Raw genomic sequence first — 19,695 nt, 5'->3', positions numbered from 1 at the left:
CTTATTCAGGCTTCCTTTGGGCAACCCCACAACGTGGGGAAGCCACTAACAAAGTTATTCACCATTTGCTGGCCTGCTTTTCTGTTATGGGTCGCCCTTGCCAAATTAAAACAGATAATGCCCCAGCCTACTGCTCTGCAGCCCTCTCCACCTTTTGTGCCCGCTGGGACGTCCGTCTTAAACACGGAATCCCTTATAATTCCACGGGCCAAGCCATTGTTGAACGTGCCAATCGCACACTCAAAACCTTGCTAGATAAACAATTAAAACAAGGGGAGCTGCGTCTCCGAACCTTAGGAGACATTCAACAACAAATGTATCTCCTCTTGTTTACTTTAAATAATTTAACACTGAATGCAGATCAGCAGACCCCTGCGGATCGGCATTTTCACAAATCTGAGGTACTGGAAAGACCGCGTGTCTTTTACCGTCAGCTGCCCGATCCACAGTGGCTGGGCCCAGCACCTCTAATCACTTGGGGTCGGGGATATGTTGCTGTGTCTCTCCCTGCAGGACCGTTGTGGGTTCCAGCCCGGTGCGTGCGACCAGCACTTAAACAACATGGCATGGCACCAGGGGCTGTCGAATCCCATACCAGAGTTTCAGCTGACCTTGGAGGAGACCGCGTTGCCCCCCGAGTCGACAACGGCGGGACGGAAACGGAGGAGGCGTAACGTCCCAAGCCAGCCCGTGACAGGGGGAGCAGTAAAAGCATTGGTCGCCACGGCTCAACGAAAACTGGCAGCAGATCAGCAGCCAGAAACTCCTAAGACTTTGTTTGTGGCGATTCTCGCCCAAATCACTGCGAATTCTGTGATGATTGTGTGCCTTTTGTGCCTGCTATTTCCTGTAGGGGTTGGCTCGGAAGCGCCTCCCCCGTTACAAGCCCGAAGGAGAATAAGATATTGCTCTTTGCTTATGCTAATCTTTTCTCCCAGTACTTTAGCATGGCTAATTGGGGCCTGGCCAATTATACTCTGCCTCGCACGGCTATATCCCTTCACACACCGTACCCGGCCGGGGCTCACAATGTCACCTGTGCGCGTGTAGTTAACTGCACTAGTACAAAGGTGCCATTGGGCTGTCAAAAAATTTCTCAATCCCTTTTAAATTGTTCCCATGCTGTTAATGTTTCATATAATTATGGCCATATCATCCTACCATCAGGATGGGTTTTTACTTGTGGTTCATGCACCTTTAATTATATTCCTGCAAATTTAAGTGATGGCACCCTTTGCTGTCTTAGTAGAATGATACTTATATTGCCTTTTGCTGGTCACAATTGTAGTAAAAGAAGTGTACCCCTTTTAGATGATTATATTGCAGATGTTAAGCTTTTGGTTATTTTGTGTTTGTAATCATTGGGCTTATTTTTTGTTGCTGCTGTGTACAATGTATTCCTTCCTTGTTAAGACTTTGTAAAATTTTTGCCCTGGAAAGCTCCCCAGGTTATGTCCTTGTCTGTCTGGGAGTTAAATAGCATGATAAAACAAATTGGCGGCTACCATAAGATGGCCAATTATCAATAAACAAAAAAGGGGAGATGAAGGGTTAATGTCTAGCTATTCCACCTGGAAGCAGGCGGGGCACACCCTGACTGTTTTGTAGAAGCAATGCACACATTGCTCTATCCAAGGACAAGGGCTAGATATGAACCCTGAGAACTTGATTGTTTGGACAGCAACTGTGGGAGGTTTCTTTAGCCTGGGCTCAAGGCCTGAGAACCAGGATCGTAGTAGATAGAGGATGGTAACTAAGCATATGAATCAACGTCATACATTCCTTTGTGTAGCAGTGTGTAATGCTTAGGGGGAGAAATATAATAAAAGGAGAAGGTGGAAGGCAGAGGGGGCAGAACAGCCCATCTCCGCTGACCAGCCTGTTTGCTTGCATAAAGCTGTGTTCTGTCTCATCACTGAACCGCAACAGTAACTCACAAGTGTAGCCAAGCCCTCAGTCAAACAGTAGCTCAGGGAAGGGGGGAAGGCAATCACAATGCACTGTGTGAAGCAAAACCTCGGGAACAGTCACAAGGAACAGGGCTCACAGCTGGATTCAGGATGGATGGTCAGTGAAAGAAAAGGCTGTTGCTCGGGGACATCATATTAATTAACGGGGAATGAGTTCTCCTCTCCTCGAGCCTGAGGGATGTGGGTGATGGGCTCTCTTTTTTGGTGTGGGCAAGGAAGTTCACAATGACTCTCCAATTAGGACTGATTCCTCTCTCCACTCCACCACCATTCAGGGATGGGGGCTCGGGGACCTTTTCACCTCCACACTACTAAGAGAACAGGGTCTCCAGACTACCCCCAATCTCCTTTCTCCTGGGGTATGTGGGCAGTGATTTTTTCCCCTCTTGGGAAACAGGGCCTCTGATCAGCATCCCTGCTCCCCTGTTCAGGGGTGAGGACCCATGTAAAGGTTTCTTCACTACTCATCCCGGGACTCCAGGCAGCGATCTCTTTCACTAAGTAGATGAAGAGTGTCTTTTCCCAACCCTTCCGGGTATGGGAATCTTATCTTCCATGTCAGCCTGCAAGTGGAATCTCTTCAGGATGAGGGCAGTAGTTACTTTCTTCCCCTTGAGTGAGGAGGTCTCCTCTCACCTAAACTCACTGGCCAGGACTTATCCCCCCTCAAGTCTCTTTGCTCTCCTGAGATATACGGATGGTGTCTCTTTTCCCTTTTTGAGGGTGCGAGTTTTCCAATGAGGATCTCTTCTCCCCTCTTTGATGTTGGGATGCCAGGCAGGAGTTTCTTAGTGGGAAGGAGCATGGGGGGCGGGGGAGTCCCTTGCCAAAACTCTGCCACTAAGGGAAGGTCGGGAGGATTTCCTTGCCTCTGCTGAAGTCACCTTCTCCCTGCACACTGCCAATCCAGCCTGCCAGAGATCAGTTTTATCCGGCCTGGGTCTCATGAAGGTTTTTCTGAGGAGCAATTTTATGGCTTTGGGGGGCACCAGACTCTAGCAAATGTCACGTTTCATAAAAAAAAAAAATAAATAAAAATCCTGCACAGGATACCCCAAAAGGTCCTAGAAGTTCTGAAAGGCCACCTCGGCCCCTTCCTCCATCCGGCCACCCGAGACCTGACAGCGCTGTCCTACGCAATCAGTAGGCGCCGTGGATTTTTTCCAAGGAGCAAGGTCTGAAAATGCCCACCCAGGGAAGTGGCTATAACTTGTCTGCCCAAATTTCTGCCTCCTGCCTGAGTGCAAAGGGAACCCACCCTTGGGTGCTCGCTCCCTGCTTGCCCCGCTGCCCTGGCTGTGCTGCAAGCCAAGGTGGGGGGACGACTTTGGGGGAGCCCCTTGTTAAAATGTTGGTCACCATGACACGTGGGGCAGTGTCCCCCCCTCCCCCTTTTGGGGCAGCGGGTGCCCAGGCGTGTGGGGCTGGCAGCAGAGCGGATTGGCCGCTGACAAAGCGGGCGTGGCGGCCCCGCACCCGCCCTGCAGAGCGGGGGTGAAGCTGAGGCACCCAAAGGACCCGCCCCCCCCCCCCCCCCCCCGCTGCAGCGGCCTCGCCCGCGCTCGGCCGGCAGGTGGCGCCAGATCTCGCCGCTCGGCCGGCCGGCCGCCCGCGGGCAGCGCAGCGCCCACCTCCAGACAGGCGCACAAAGCGGCGGGGCGAAGCCGTCTCGGGGCTCGCCGCGTCTCCGCCCCACAGGCAGGGACCGAGCAGCGGCAGCGGCTGCACGCCCCGCGCCGAGCGCCCCGGCTGGCCCCAAGGTAAGTGCGTGCAAACTTCGCGCTGCCCCCCGCCGTCTGCTCGCGGGCGGGCTCCTGCCCCCGGGCTGGGCTGGGGGGTCCTCTGGGGCTTCTGCACCCAGAAGTTGTGGGGCTGCAAGGAAAGGCAACTTACTCCCCTGCCCCCGGGCAACGCCTGTCCGCCCCTGCCAGGCTGGGCGGCTTGCAGCTTGGTTTCGGGGCCAGGGGTGATGCCCGCAACCCGCGGGGGTTTGTTGGGGGAGCAGGCTGCCGGCTCTCCCAGCCACCTCCCCATCCATCCCGCGCGAAGGCTTCCCCAGGCAGCGCTGCTGTGGCGGAAGCAGACTCCCCCCCATCTCGTCCCCCGAACCTGGCTGCCGCTCAGCTCTGCTCGCTCTGCTGCTCCTCTCTTTGCAGATGACTAGGATAGTGGTAATTGTTGCTTGGTGTTTTCTGCAAGTGGAAGGCAGGCATCCAGACATCCTCCCCAGTCACCACAACAATGGCAATTTCTTGGACAACGACAAGTGGCTGAGCACCGTTTGGCAATATCAGAAAGATAAATACTGGAACAAATTCAGGGATGTAAGTACTTCTTTCTTTACCAAGGCACCTGCTTGTCAGTGTATTTCTCCTGTCTTTTAGTGGGGGGGGGGGGGAGAAAGGTGTTGTTGATGCCACCGGTTGAGCTTTAGTGTTGTCCAGAGAAAGATGTTTTAAAAGCAAAAGCCATGGGCTAGTCCTACCCAAATGATCAATAGCATTTTGAGCTAGATGTCAGCCAACATAAAAGAGTGGGATCTTGAATATTCTGTCGGGGAGTAACTTTGAGAAGTTTCTCTGCCTGCTGATTAAGAGATCAGTGACTGTGAAATGAAATGATGAAATGTATTGAAAAATGTATTGATTCCAGGGACAAGGTGATAAACCATGAAACCTTTTCTCCTGCATAGGTGGTAGGAAAATAAAGCTGGCGATTTTATTATCAGTTCAGCTCATGGAAATGATTGGGTTAAGGCAGCAATTTTCTGAGAGAATATTTTCCTGTAACAAAAAGCAGCATGAAATAACTTAGACCTTATAGCATGTATCTGTGCAACGGAATACAGCTACTTTGCACTGTTTGTTTCAGTGTATTATGCTGCAGAAAGGAGCAAGTCTTGAATTCCCATATTTTCCAGGCAGAGGGGTACAGCGAGGCAATGCGATAGGAGGTGAAACATGTTTCCCTGTGCTCCTTTTGGTCTTATAAGCTAACATTTGAGGTAGATATTGAGAGACCTGCTTGAGTCTATTCAAGACTGAATAGAGGGCACATAACTACTAATGCTGACTATTAGCAATGTTGTTAAATATTCCTTATTGCAAATGTCTGCAGTGTGATTCTATAAATGGGCAACGAAAGAAGGGAGCATAGCCAGCTGGCTGTTACGTTGAAAGAACATTGTAAAAAAGGACTGGCACTATATATTAAAAACTTAAAATGTTATGCTTTGCATCCTTGACATTGTGTTAGGCCTTGCACAGAATGGGGCAAGGTGCAATAATTAAAATTGCACCTAATTGTCTGGTTTTTATAGATTAAATCTTAATTGTGGTTGTAGGTTGCTGTCCTTTTGTCTTGGGTATGCAGATTGCCTTTTTGTTTTCTCCCTTCATGAGAAACCTTGCTATCTCTCTTTTACATTTAAACTTTAGACTTCTTTCATGGAGTTACAAATGATTGCTTAGGCTCTTACTATCATAAGGAGCTCAGTATGCTAGAGTATTGCCTTAAAATTGGTAGAAATTAATGTCAGGAAATAGGTCCATGACCTCCTGTTACAAGGTCCGTCTGTTGAGTCTGAAGTTGTTCTCTGTTGATGAAACTTAGGAAAAGTTGTACATATGCAGTAGCTACTATTTGAACAAATGGTTCCTACAAATATATACATATTATGAAGTCACAGATATTCAGTTAGGAGGGACCCTTGTGATCATCTAGTCTGGCTTCCTTCATAACAGAGGCTATGAGGTTTAACCCAATAATTTCTGCATCATCTCCGTATGATGATTTAGCAATATTTAGAGAGAGGGTGAAAACTATTAAAGGCAAATCAACCAGTCCAACTCTCCCTTTGATTTGGGGGCAGAATTTTAATAAGGGTCTCCCAACATCTTCCAACAGTTGAGCCCCTTTGCTTTCATTCTGAGCCCTTCCAAAAATTACCCTTAAACTGAAACGTATCATTCTTCTTCCAGCTGAAAGGTTTGAAGAAAGTTTAATCACCTGGGTTGTTGTTTGTTTGTTTGTTTGTTTTTAATTTTCCAAATGGAGTTGTCTGGGAAATGATCTTTCTTTTTTTCCCCGTGAAAAATTTCAGTGAAGATAACCTTTTTTCATAGTCATCAACATTTTTCTTTGAAAAAAACAATTTTGGGGGGTGGGGTTGTGTCAAAACCAAAAATAATTTTGGTTTTGACAACCAAAAGCTTTAAAGTTCAATTTTTCAGTTGTCAAAAAACAAAATATATTTTGATTTTTTTTTGTTTGACGAAAAAGCATTCAAAATTTTTGAAGAAAGAGAATTTTCTTACAAATTTTTTCCTTTTCATTGCCAAAGCTATTTTCTAGAAGGAAAAAAAATGTATGGAAATCTTTTGCGCACCTCTATACCTAAACATAAGCAAAGGGACTTTTTGAAGGGATTGCTCAAATATCTTTCTGCTTAAATTACTTCCGTTTAGCCAGTTCAGATTTCACATGTGTATAATCAACAATGGTGAATGCACACATAATGGTAAATCATTCCAGTAATGGCACAGTGAGTACACTTACGTTTGCAGAAGATACCAAGCTTGCACGTGCTTTGGAGGACAGAATTAAAATTCAAAATGATCTTGACAAACTGGAGAAATGATCTCAATTAAATAGGATGAAATTCAGTAAGGACAAATGCAAAGTACTCCACTTAAGAAAGACTAATCAATTGAATAAACACAAAATGGGAAATGACTGTCTAGAAAGGCATACTGCAGGAAACTGTTGTAGTACATGATAAACTAAATATGGGTCAACACTGTAATACCTTTGCAACAAAAAAAACCCCAAAGAGCTAGCATCTGGAATGTACTACCCAGCGTATTGTAAGCAAGACACAAGAAATAATTCTTCCACTCTACTCAGCATTGACAAGGTCTCAGCTGTAATAATGGGTCCAGTTCTGGCCACCACACTTCAGGAAAGATGTGAACAAATTAGAGAAAGTCCAGAGAAGAGCAACAAAAATGATTAATGGTCTAGAAAACGTGACCTGTGAGGAAAGATTGGGGGGGGGCGGGGAAAAAGGGTTTGCTTAGTCTAGAGAAGAGAAAACTGAGGGGTACATAACAGCCTTTAAGTACGTAAAATGTTGTTTTATAAAGAGGAGGGTGATAAATCGTTCTCCTTAGCCACCCAGGACAGGACAAGAAGTAAGGGGCTTAAATTGCGGCAAGGGAAATTTAGATTAGACATTAGGAAAAACTTCCTAATGGTAAGGGTAGTTAAGCATTGGAATAAATTACCTAGGGAGGTTGTGGAATCTACGTCATTGAAGGTTTTTAAGAATACATTATACAAACACCTGTCAGGGATGGTCTACACATAATACTTAGTCCCCTGCACTGAGGTTGGACTGGACTAGATGACCTATCAAGGTTCCTTCCAGTCCTACATTTCTAGGATTCTATGATCAACTTGATGCTGCTGATGTGACTTACTGGGGGGTTGGGGGGAAGAGACAAAGACTCATACTCTTCTAGTGGGGTTGCACGCATGTTTTACTGATTTTTGAAATAATAAAAGTCTACGTGCGTTCTCATGGTAGTGTGGAGTTGTGCTCCTGTTAACTTTATTTCACTAAAAATATACTCCATGAATGTTGTATGAGATTTTAAGCACACAGAAGTCAGGAAATTCAAAGTTATGGCTTTTGCAACAACTGTATGCCACGTACTTTATGTATTTATTCAGGGCCAATTCCTCCATGAGAGAACCTGCTTAATCAGAGCAAAACTAGTGTGGTTCCACACTACCTACAGTTTTAAGGCCATGTTCCCCACAGATCAACTGATGAACCTTTTGTGTAGAAAGCTCATAGTGAGGATTAAGTTACAATGAACTAAGACCACTTTACCCATGAATTAGAGCTTCCACCTGGGAGTTTAATATGCTTTAAATTATGTGCATTGACTTCATGGTTTCAGCTGATTTGCCTTAACTTTCCTGAGGGTCCCAATGTAGACATCCTCTAAGTGTGTAGCAGCAACCAACTGCACAGGGACTATGCAGGTGCTGTGTGCACCACCAGGGGAAAGGTCTTTTACTCCCAACCGCTACCACATAAAGCAGTGGTCTCCAACCTTTTTAAGCACAAGATCACTTTTGTTGAATTTAAGTGCAACTCAGGATCTACCTGCCCCTTCCCTGAGGCCCCGCCCCGCTCACTCCATCCCCTCTTCCTCCGTTGCTTGCTGTCCGCCACCCTCACTCACTTTTAGTGGGCTGGGGCAGGGGGTTGGGGTGCGGGAGGGGTGAGGGGTTCAAGCTCTGGGAGGGAGTTTGGGAGCAGAAGGGGATGCCGGGTTAGGGCAGGGTATTGGGGTGCAGAAGGGTATATGGGATGCAGGCTCTTGGAGGGGGCTCATGGCTGGGGCAGGGGGTTGGGGTGAAGGAGGGGTGTGGACTCCTGCTGGGCGGCGCTTGACTCGGACGGGTGGCGGGGCTAAGGCAGGCTCCCTGCCTACTCCGGCCCCACACCGCTACCAAAAGCTTCCAGCACGTCTCTGTGGTCCCTGGGGGGGGGTCTCTGCGTGCTGCGCCTCCCTTCAAGCACCGCCTCTGTCACTCCCATTGGCTGCAGTTTCCCATTCCCAGCCAATGGAAGCTGAGGGGGCAGTGCCTACTGGCAGGAGCAGTGTGCTGAGACCCCTTTACCGCCCCACACATGCAGGGATGTGCCGGCCACTTCCGGGAGCGGCGTGGGGCCAGGGCAGGCAGGGAGCCGGCCAGAGACTGCGATCGACTGTCGGAGGCTCCACAATCGACCAGTCAATCGCGATCTACGGGTTGGTGACCACTGACATACAGCATCTCTGGACAAAGTATTTTACTTAGGCTTTGCACATGGGGCCAGCATTTTACATGAAGGAGTTAAAGTTAATACTGTAGGGCCTTATCCTGCCAACGCTTTTGGGCAGAAAGCCTGAGTTTGTGCCACTGACCTCAATGGGAGCCAGACTGGGGCAATCATTATTACTACTTTGTGTCATCCAATTAACTTCAGGGATAAGATTACTCATCTGCATAAATGTTTGCACAATTAGGGCAACTGAGAATACTACATAGGCACAAGAAAGCCAAGATATGATTGCTATCGAAATGTGAACTTTGAACACTTCGTTGTACTTTTCTGCATGTATAAATATCAGTTGTAATCTTACATTAATGTAGTTTTTGAAATTGACGTATAATTAAACCTGACATTTTAAATCAAGCTTCTTTCATTTCTGGCAATATTTTGCAAAATGAATTGGTTCTTTTGCTGTATCAAGCAATGGTCCAATATGGTCTGCTCTGGGAAGATCGCTATTGATTGTCTTTTTAGTACAATCCGTTTTTCTTTTGGGCAAAGACAGGAGGGTGGTTGCATATGATGGCCCAGTAGTCATTACTCTTCTATGAGAACAGAGCAGTGAAGTGCACCTCAGAGAAGTCTGCATGATCAGGTTGGTGTGGGGGGTATTGCTTTTAAGGGCTGACTAAATTTTTAATAGCATGAACTGATGACCTTTCAACACCATTAAAAGACTTAAAGCATTCAGTTAAAATTAACTTTTTAAAAAAAAAAATAGTTTCATGTCCTGTTGTTGAAAAATATGAAATATAGTTGAAGGTAATTTTAAACATGTTATTTAAATTACCTCCCACAGTACTTGGATACTGTGCTGATTGGGTTGACTTTCTGGATTGGTTTTCTAAACTGCGAATAATTTCTTTTGCACTAACTTCACAGTGTGTATTTTTCCTCACCTTTTTCATAGTCATTGTAGGGTTCTCCGTTTATAAACTGTACATCAGCTAATTGCTTTGGTGCTTCCAGAGACGGGCACTCTGCTGGCTTAAGAGGGTTGCGGTATGGATGGAGTAGGTTTTGATGATTCACAGTGAAACAACAGCATTCCAGACATGACAGATTTGCTGTGGCTGGGTAGAGGTCAGTCTGATGTGCATGTTGTCAACAAGCTTCTTAACATAGGGGCCCAGTTCCTGCTCTGGTGTAACTCCAGTCATTGAAATTGCGTTAGGTCTAAATTTGGCCCTTAGTAGTTTAGGAAGACAGGAGTGAAGTTATTTCTGATTTGCTGGGGTTTTTTTATTTGCACTTAGAAGGTGAAATTTTTAAATGCATTACTTGCAGTTGCAATTAATGTTGTTTAGATGCATAAATACCTATTATATCATTGCAATATTGTACAATCTACAGTGTAAATAGATGCCTAAATAACATCAGTTGTGCCTGCAGTTACTGCTGAAAAGAGTTTGACCCAGCTGAAATCAAGAAAAAACAAATTAACAAAAAAGGCCCATATTTTTGTGTCACAGAAATATTTTTTCCTCCAAGTATGTGCTGATGGCTCCCACTCCATTGTTTTAAAGCAAGCTGGCAATGGGTATCTGCAGGTTGAATTAGGCCCTTTGATTTTTCCAAAATACAGTGTAAGGCCTCAATTCTGTAATCAAATCTGTGTAGATGGATCTTTGTGCCTGAGTAGGTGACTGAGGCCAAAGCGCAGTGAATTGAGTTCTTATGAGCCTGTGATGTGAATAACCATATGCATTATTGTGAATAATAAGCCCGTCTGCCACAGCTCCAGGTGTTTGTGGAGGTCTGGCACATAAGGCATAGCGTGAGTCTTCTTTTAATGTTAGGTCTGTCATTAATCAAAATTATATGGCTGAACTAATTCTATTACTTCCAGCTAGAAGTCATGTCTGCTACATTATATTAATACTTATATATAACAATGTAATAGGTTCAACTAGTTGTATATTAAACTGCAAAAATTTGAAAAAGTTAATTGAATATAAAGGATCCAATAATAAGGCATTTCAGAAAGAAAGCTAAAAATCTTGGCTTGAACTCCTCCTTTAACACATGCTTGTGCACGGCAGAATGTCAGACCAACTTCTGAGCCCTATCTAAGTATTCTCTGAATTTTCTGTTTTATGGTGAGAGAGAATGCAAACCTCTCTAAGTGTAGAGCTGCTTGAGGATGATATACTCAGTATAACACAGTGTATATGCATAATAAATAGGGCATGAAGTGGTGTCCTCTGCATGTTTATAATGACCAGTTCCTCAAACTTAGCGCACATGAGCACTGTGAATAGTTACAGTTAGTTTAAATATATTGCTTTCCTGAGATGCTTGTGATACTAATGGCCTCCATTATTCCATCCCAGAAAAAAATTATAGTGGTGAAATGTGAGGGAGGGACTCTTTGCAAGAATTCATTCATGGAGGTTCCTGTACATCATCCTGCTTGACCTGTGGAATTGCCTAGGGGACCCACCCTCATACGTGGCAGGGAAGTGTGATCTAGTGAACTGAGCACTGGACTGAGAGTCAGAAGATCTGAGCTTTATTCCCAAATTCTGGCCTGCTGTGTGACCTTGGTAAAACCACTTTGCCCCTCTTATCCTCCTACCCGCCTTGTCCATCTTCTCTATTTAGATTTAAACTCTGAATCATTTGGACTGCTCTCCCACTTTGTGTTTGTACAGCACTCCTCACAACGGGGCTTTGATCTCAGTAATACAAGTAAATAGCAATAGTAATCCCCAGAGATCTTTTGTCCCCCTGTAGGCCTGTGCCTTCTGCTGCCTGATTGCCGGGGGTGGGGGATGCTGCCTGGTAGTGCAGCTCACTTGGAGCCATGTTGCCAGGGATTCCCCCTGACTGCAAAAGCACATAGGGCTTCATAGAAAAAATAATACAGTCCCAGGCTATAGTGTCCTTTCTGATCTAATTTCCGCAGGGGTGGCGTGCACATTGCTCCCCCTCCCTCCACCCACCTTCTCCCCTGGACTCTCTCACTTTCCACTCCTCCTTCCAGCTAGGAGCCCTGACAACCTGTACGGGATTCATAGGGTGGTGGGGATACTGCTGTGGAGGCTGCTGGACCCCTCCACATTGTTTTGTGGAGAGGCCGACAGGCACAGATATAGGGGATACAGCCTGGTCCATAATTGTGCTATATAGCAGAGAGGTATCAAATCAGCAACTGGCTAGGTTTTGTCATGGGACTCAGAAAGACCCTAGCCTTTCACATCAGAACACTTTAATTCCGAGTTTGCCTTGGGAATTAATTGAGGATGAGTTTTTATTTTAGCCTATGTTTGTGTGTATAGACTCCAGCAGACCTGCACCTGCTTACATCATGGCTGAATTGGGCTGTGTACATTTACCAGACACGTCAGCACAGTCTGGCATGTCTATTCAACAGAGGAACAATACTGGAATACATAGGTTGTTGCAAAGCAGAACTGAGGTGCAGACAGTGACCAGAGCTGTGTGCCAAAGCTTAAATAACAGCAGCAAAAGACTAGGGCCCTGATCTGACTAAATTAATTCTTAATCTGTTTTTAAAGAGGAAAATATGCTTTCTGAATATCACTACTTCTAATGCCCTTTTCCATCAGGCCATTTTCCTTTTGTTGTGGACAAGGAGAAAAATAGAGGCATTTAACTCTGGAATAATTAACTCAGAAGGTAGAGTCCAATGTGTATAATTAACTGACACACATAGCTTGCTTATGAGTGACCCGAGATTCTAGTGCTAAATAGGTCTAATAATTAGAAAAGGAAAGCGTTAGCTTTACTTTCATATTATATGGAAATAAAACAGTGATTTGAAGCTTGATGGCTTCCTCCCTTATGGGAAAGGCCCGTAGAATTCTATAGGTTTAAAAATGTCTATTAAATTCTATAGGGTTTTAGAGTAACGACTACAGGACTATTGGTTTTGTCCACATTACATTTTATAGGACTTTTTTCCCCCATAAGTATCATTTTATTACAGATTTAAAACTGTATTTAAAATTTTATTACAGATTTAAAAGATTCCTTAAAGGTGAGAAAGTTATAATATGTTTCTGGATATAGATTGTACATTTGAGCATTGCAGTGGAGCTATAGGAAATATAGTGATGTAGAGGACATGCTGTTCATTTGGAGGGACAAAAGAGAAATCTTCTGTTTTTTGATGAATGGTAGGTTGAGAAATGAAGAGAGAATCGGGAAGCTCAAATACCTGCACATGGCAAATAATGAGAGATCCTTCATGAATGGAGAAGGTCAGGCAAATCAAACCCAAACCTCTGTAGTTAGGGTATGCATTATTTTTATATTAATCAAACCCCAGCTTTCCTCAAATAAAAATAAATGTGAGCTAATTCCATTGTCTGCAATATTAGTGAAATCCTAGGAACAATAGAACCAGTATAGCTGAGAGCAAAATTTGTCCCAACCTACTCATTAGAGCAGGTATAAGGCACAGTGGGTTTAAAAGTAGGCATATTAGGCCACATTCTGTTATGTAATGACATGGCTGTATAGAAGGGTTTGTGATTCTCTGCTCATAATGTGTGATTTGAGTCTTTCTCATATTAGGTTTATACTTATGATGTCAGTGGGGTTACACCTGACTTAAGGTAAAGGAGAATCAGCCTTATTAGTTCAGGTGTGCTTAAATATATCAACACAGATGCCTCCATGTTGTCTTCTTGCTTTTGATTATTCGTGGAGGAAATTGTGGTAATTATTTCTGGAATAGTCTCCTTAGAATGTACAAACAGTTGAAGGTGTTAAATATACCAGCATTTGTCTTCCTTCTGAGTGACCTATGTTTGTAATGCTAAACAGGCTACCAGAGCTGTACAGCATTATCAAATAATAGAGTATTAAGGCTGAGACTTGCCTGGCTGTGATCCACCCATCTCCTCTAAAATCTTCTTTAAAAGGTCATTTCCATTTCTCCTTTTTGCATGTGAACAAATAACAAGTGTTTGTTGTGAATTTGAGGTGATTTGGACAAATCAGTTGTAAGATGCAGGACTCTGGGGAGGAGGATTGTGGTGTTCATGGTTTGCAAATTCTGTTTAAGAATTCTTGAACACGTCTCATCTTTAAAAATTGCTTCTGCTTGAAACTTTGAAAGATCTAGGGTGAAATCTTGGCCTCATTGAAGTCAAGAGCAAAAAACTCACCTTGATTCTGAGGGCAGGATTTCATCCTTAGTGAATAGGGTCAAATCTGAGCCAAGGAAAGATGAAAGCTAGTCACTGGTGTATTAAGAAAATCTGAATAGTGTACCAGACTGTGGTGGACTTTTAAAGGGTGCCACATGACTGAAAGTGACCTGAATGGCTAGATCTTCACCCAGTGTAAATCAGAATAGCTCCATGGGAGTCCGTGGGGAGCCAGTTTATCTAGAAATTTATGCATTGTACAAACTAGGAGTAAAGGTGGGAAGACTGAGGATGGTTTCACTGGAGAAGAAGAGTTAAGGTTAAACGTGAAAGATTTGAAAATGTGGAAACTCACACTTAAGGCACCAAAAGTGACCTTAATTTTTTTTGCCCTCTCTAGTGAGACCATCCTCAGTCTTCCCATCTTTACTCCTACTTTGTAAGACGCATAATTTCTGGATAAACTGACACGCCTCTATTGACTTCCACAGAGCTACGCTAATTTACAGAAGACTTAGCCCTTGAAGTCTCTTCCAGTCACATGGCACCCTTAAAAGTTTCTCCATTTATAGTGCTTGTTTTTTATTTATAACTTCAACTTCCTTGCAATGTACTTTTCCCCTAAATTACTGCTGTATCTGAGCCTTAACTCAATTTTAACAAAGTGGTTTTGTCTGGGGAATATAGATAGCACTTCCTCGGTCATCTCATCAGTGGGTTTGTTGTGGCAGCTAAAAATGGAATGGCTCATTTGATCCAGATACCTAGTCTGTGACTTTCAAGGGGAAATTGTTTCAAAATGTAGTTTATGGCTAAACTAATTGCTAAGTTACTAAACGGAGGCTTTGGCAGGGAGGCTGTTGTGCCTCAGTAGATTAGTCATTGCCTGTCACCAATACAGCTTGGTTTGTAATCCAGGGGAAAAGAAAATCATTCTCCTGAAATAGGTGCATGTGGACTTAAATTAATTCTGCAATCTTCGCTCACTTCTTAATGAACTTTGTATTGTAAATCCACTTCACAAAGTCCCCTTTCCAGGACTGATAGGAAATTTGTTTCAGTAAGGCCAGTGCGTTAGGGCCAGGGTTAAATCTGGTTTCCAAGAGAGACCCTTCAAACTTATCCTGCCTTAGGGCCAAATTCTGGTTAGCAATGAGAAGGGAAGCTATGGTGCATCCAATGAAGTGAGCTGTAGCTCACGAAAGCTCATGCTCAAATAAATTGGTTAGTCTCTAACGTGCCACAAGTACTCCTTTTCTTTTTGCGAATACAGACTAACACGGCTGTTACTCTGAAACCTATGGTGCTGCTGTTTGCCAGTCAGGGCAGGATTCTCTTGGAATGGCTAATGGGAAATGCAGATCGGTCAGGTGCACACAGCTGCTGATTTGTTATAGACCAGCATCTATAACCTCTGCCTAGTTTATAGCTGCAGAACACTGCATATGGGCTAGTCAGTTGGGAGAGCTGCTGATACCCCTACCCTGCAAACCATGCGCCGCTGTCCACAGTGCTCTGGCATGTCCCTGTCCCTAGCAGTTCCCAGATTATTCAGTAAGGAACCTGTCCTGTCTGTTGTGTAGAGACCATGAAGGTCATCTTTACTCGTTAGCATAACTATGCAGCAGAGGGCAGGAGTTGGTTCTGCATTTAAACTGTTTAAACAGAATGGAAACAATTATCTCCTTTAAAACAAAACCTGCTGCATTATTTACATGCTACATATCTGTGGCAATGTCCATGTGATAAACAGTGGGAAAGTGATTCCTTCTTTCCCCAAATGTGGATTTTCTCTCCATTTACACTGGTCCGAGATCCAGCACAGGAAATACTCATGGACCAACAACATTTAGCATCCAGTATCTTGTGAACCATCAGGACTAGAAATGAGTGTTTTATCTCATGGAGATTGTGAATGTCCCTTTCAGTTGGTGTAACGTTTGTTTCTAACATGAGCGGTAGCACCATAACATCTCCACATTATTATGCACAGAAGAGCTATTTTAGATCACATTCAGAAGTTCCTAAAATCCATTGGCCGCAATTTCTTCCTCTCTTTATATTTTCATCCTCTCACTTAGAATGACTGGCTTATCACATCTTCTGAAGATTGCAGTCATCCCAGACTCATGGCATTAAAACCTTTCGACTGTACCACACCATGTAATCATCCATCTAGCTATCTGTCCACATTATTTCAATATGAACTCTCCTCAATCCATTACAGCTAGGCTTGGCAGAATTTAATTTTTATTTTTTGTTATAATTGTGATGGATAATATTGGTTTATTTTAAGCATTTTTTAATTTTTATCTATTTAAATTTTCTCAGTAGCACAAATAAATGTGTTAAGCATTTTTTTTAATATTGATTTAAATTTTTCACATTTGTGCAAAATTATGGGAGGATCAAAGTGTTGGGGGTGTCAAACAATTATTTACGGCAAGACACTGAGATTCAAAAACATTAAAACTTTGTCAACATCGTATGTCAAAATATTAACGTAAATTGCCTTAAATCGAACTCTAATAAGTTCTCAAGCAGCAAATTTGATTATTATCAATAATGGTTTTGTCAGTTTGTGTGTGCATGGTGAAATCAGCTTTTATTGACCTTTACCAATAAAAATCTAATCCTTCCAAGCCTATTTATAACAGATTCAGATAAGTGGTCCCTATATAGTTAAACCACACAGCAGTGTTTCTGTAACTGAACTGTAGCAGACGTATGGCTATTTCTCCCAGTCTGGTGTATTTTAAACGCTTATGAAAGAATGCTGTTGTTCATATACTGCTCTTATATGTGCCAAGATCCAATATGTTAAGGCTTTAGTCTCTTTGATTTCAGTGAAGTTTTCCTAAGCTTATGGAATGTGCTATGCAAACACTTGGTCTGGGTGTGAGTAGTAATCATAACATGGAGAAAAGAGGTTACTTTGTAAAGATAAGAACATTTGGATAATCGGTACTTCAGAATATTGTTTTCAGAGTTTTATCTAAACTTGAGGAAAAGTCTTAAAGAATTTTGTATTTCCCTAGGTCTCCAGATTTCCTGTTGCAGGATAAGGGAAGGATTTGGAAAATGAGGAGTTTTGGATAATAGAGCAGATGCCCCTCCCCAGGATTGTGAGGAGAAGCTCCTGGCTCCTGCAGTTGTCACCTTGCCGCTGAGGAATGGCTCCTGGGCCAGTGCAGGGAGCCTTCTACAACCTCACTGAGTGAATGAGCAGGGCCATGACAGCGGAGCTGCAGAAGGCTCCCTGTGCTGCTGTAGGGCCGCTGACCTCCAATCCCTGCAGGCACAAGGTGCAGGGAAGGCTGCAGTCCTGGCAGGGCAAAGAGTCCTGACTGGGGGGCGGTCTCTGCCCTGCACCTTGCGCCTGCAGGATGGAGTGTTGCTGGCCCTGCAGCAGAGCAGGGAGCCCTCTGCAGCCCTGCTGTCATGGGAGTGAGGGAGGCAGAGCCGAGACCCCTGTCGGGACTGCGAGGAGGGGCCCCTGGCTATGGAGTATGCCATCCTGCTGCTGAATGGTTCCTGCCCTATCAATTATCCGAATGAAATCCGTCTCCCCCCACCATGCTATTCAGATAATTTGGAGTATGCTGTATTTCTACTATGGTAGGACACAGAGACTCCAACTGAGATTGTGGATTTGTGCAAGGCACTGTACAAACACATCATAATGTCATTGCTGCACCCAAAGAGCTTACAGGGTTACACTTTTTCCAAAAAAGGTGCCTGAGTTTCATTTTGAGAAGAGACTTGGGCATCTCCCTCCACACCTACATTGTTACTTCATGCAAAGCCATTCACTTGGGCTTTAAGCAGTGATTTGAATTTCATCCAAAGGCTGCAAAAAAGGACCAGGTCTGAATAAATGCTTCCAACAAGTGTGATGTGATTTGCAAAGGGCACTGACAAATAGGTGAGGCCGAATATTTAGTTTTGATTTTAAAGACCGCTTGCATTTAGTGAATGTGTGTCTTTCTTATTTTGATGTCAATTAAGAGAGGTTTTGGTCCTTGAAATATCTGAAGCTTTAACTCTACAGCATGGTCCAAATGCATGAAAATCAGCTCATGGGATTGATTACGATCAGGGGAGTTGAGTTTCACTGTTCATGACAAGTAAAATAAAGCTTCAAGTTTTTGAGTTTTCTGAGTCACCTTATCCCTAAACAACTTAAAAATCAGATCTAGTACAGCCTATTTGTGGAATGGGTACTGTTAAAATGTTTGAGGATGGCTTGATATTTGTTTGCTAACTAACAAAAGGTGAGCCCTGTGGAGAGAAAAAGCTTTTCCACTTCTGTAAACTAAATGAAATTTTGGAGGATTATTAATCCCATTTAGCATTTGTATACCGCTTTCCTCTATAGGCCTTACAGCACTATGAGGTGATTAAGCATTATGACTTGGGCTTTTAAAGTCAATGGGATTTGAGCACATGACTCCCTTGAAAATCCCAGTGAACTATCTCCATTTTACTGATGAGAAATAGAGGCATAGAGAGTTAAGTGCTTAGTAATTTAGGAACTTAAGTCCCATTAAAAATCAGTGGGATTTGATTTTTAATGAGCCTTAGGCCCTTTTGAAAATTTTATGCTAAGTCACTTCCCCAAAATCGGCAATGCTGGTAATAGAACCCTACTCTCCTAATTCTTAAACTGGTGACCAGTCCAGCAGAGAGTGGGAAGCTAGTTGATAGCAGATGGATGTATGATCTTATTACCAGTTAACGTTCTTCAGCTGGGGAAAAAGATCAGCGGTGATCCTATGTGAAAGACCTTTTAGTTTAATTCTACTAAATAAAGACCACAAAAATGATTAACTTTACAGAATTGTTTTCATGGATCATTAAAATCTATTTGGTAAGCACAAATAGGGTCGTCTTTGACCAATTAAGACAAGACAGTACCTGACAATAGGCACGTCAGCCATTTTTATTGATGAGTGATGCATCGGGAGACATACCCATCAGTGATTATTAAATTTACAAGTGATAGGAAGAAGTTGGCTTGTGGTCTTGTGTTTAAGACACTGGGCTGGACTTCCTATGTTTGGCTTCTGGTTCTACCAGGGACATCCTGGTTGGCCTGGGACAAATTACTTAGCATCTTTGTGCCTCAGTTCCCCATCTGTGAAATGAGAATAATAATTCCTTTCTCCCAACCTCATTCTGTTATGTATATTTACTGTATAGGTAAAATGTTACGAAATGGGTAAGTCCTGTTGACTTCGAAGCAGACTTAAGTCCCTAGTGCCCAAGTCCCTGCTGAAAATGACTTAGGCACTTTTGAATATATAACCCTGTAAGCACTTCGGAGCAGGGGCTGTATTACTATGTGTTTGTACAGTTTTTCCATCTGTAAAATGGAAATGATGATACTGACCTCCTTGGTAAAGCATTTTGAGGTTTCCTGATTAAAAGTGCCATATAAAATCGAGGTGGTGGTGGTATAAAACATAATATGAGCCTATTGGAATTATTCAGCAGCCATCCTACAGGCAGGCCTTAGAGCACCTGCACGCTATAGGAGTGGCCAATTGGTCCATACAGGTTGTAGCCCCACTGGCAATACCTTTGCCATACCTGCCCTACATACCAGGTGTGTACCCACATCACCTTCCCCATACGCTGCCATGGAGTAAGATTCACGGAGTCAAACTCCTTGGCTCACAAAGGGGATACTCTGCTTCTCCACTTGCCAGCC

General features: G+C 43.7%; 1 protein-coding gene across 4 annotated transcripts in view; it reads left to right on the top strand.

The window, feature by feature from the left end:
• Nucleotides 1-3,645: 3,645 nt before the first annotated feature.
• The window catches only part of SPOCK1 (SPARC (osteonectin), cwcv and kazal like domains proteoglycan 1), a 471,671-nt gene continuing 455,621 nt past the window's right edge, over nt 3,646-19,695 (top strand). For 3 of the 4 annotated variants that reach the window (XM_073355490.1, XM_073355489.1, XM_073355488.1), the window contains exons 1-2: nt 3,646-3,730; nt 4,127-4,294. In XM_073355490.1, coding sequence (XP_073211591.1) covers nt 4,127-4,294 — 168 coding nt within the window. In that variant the 5' untranslated portion in view covers nt 3,646-3,730. Of the gene's footprint in view, nt 3,731-4,126; nt 4,295-19,695 lie in introns of those variants that run through there. The other variant, XM_073355491.1, reaches the window with a different exon arrangement.

Source organism: Lepidochelys kempii, chromosome 8 (genome assembly GCF_965140265.1).
Source record: "Lepidochelys kempii isolate rLepKem1 chromosome 8, rLepKem1.hap2, whole genome shotgun sequence".
Taxonomy (NCBI): domain Eukaryota; kingdom Metazoa; phylum Chordata; order Testudines; family Cheloniidae; genus Lepidochelys; species Lepidochelys kempii.
The sequence above is the reverse complement of the archived record's forward strand: the minus strand, read 5'-3'. Positions and strand labels throughout refer to the sequence as shown.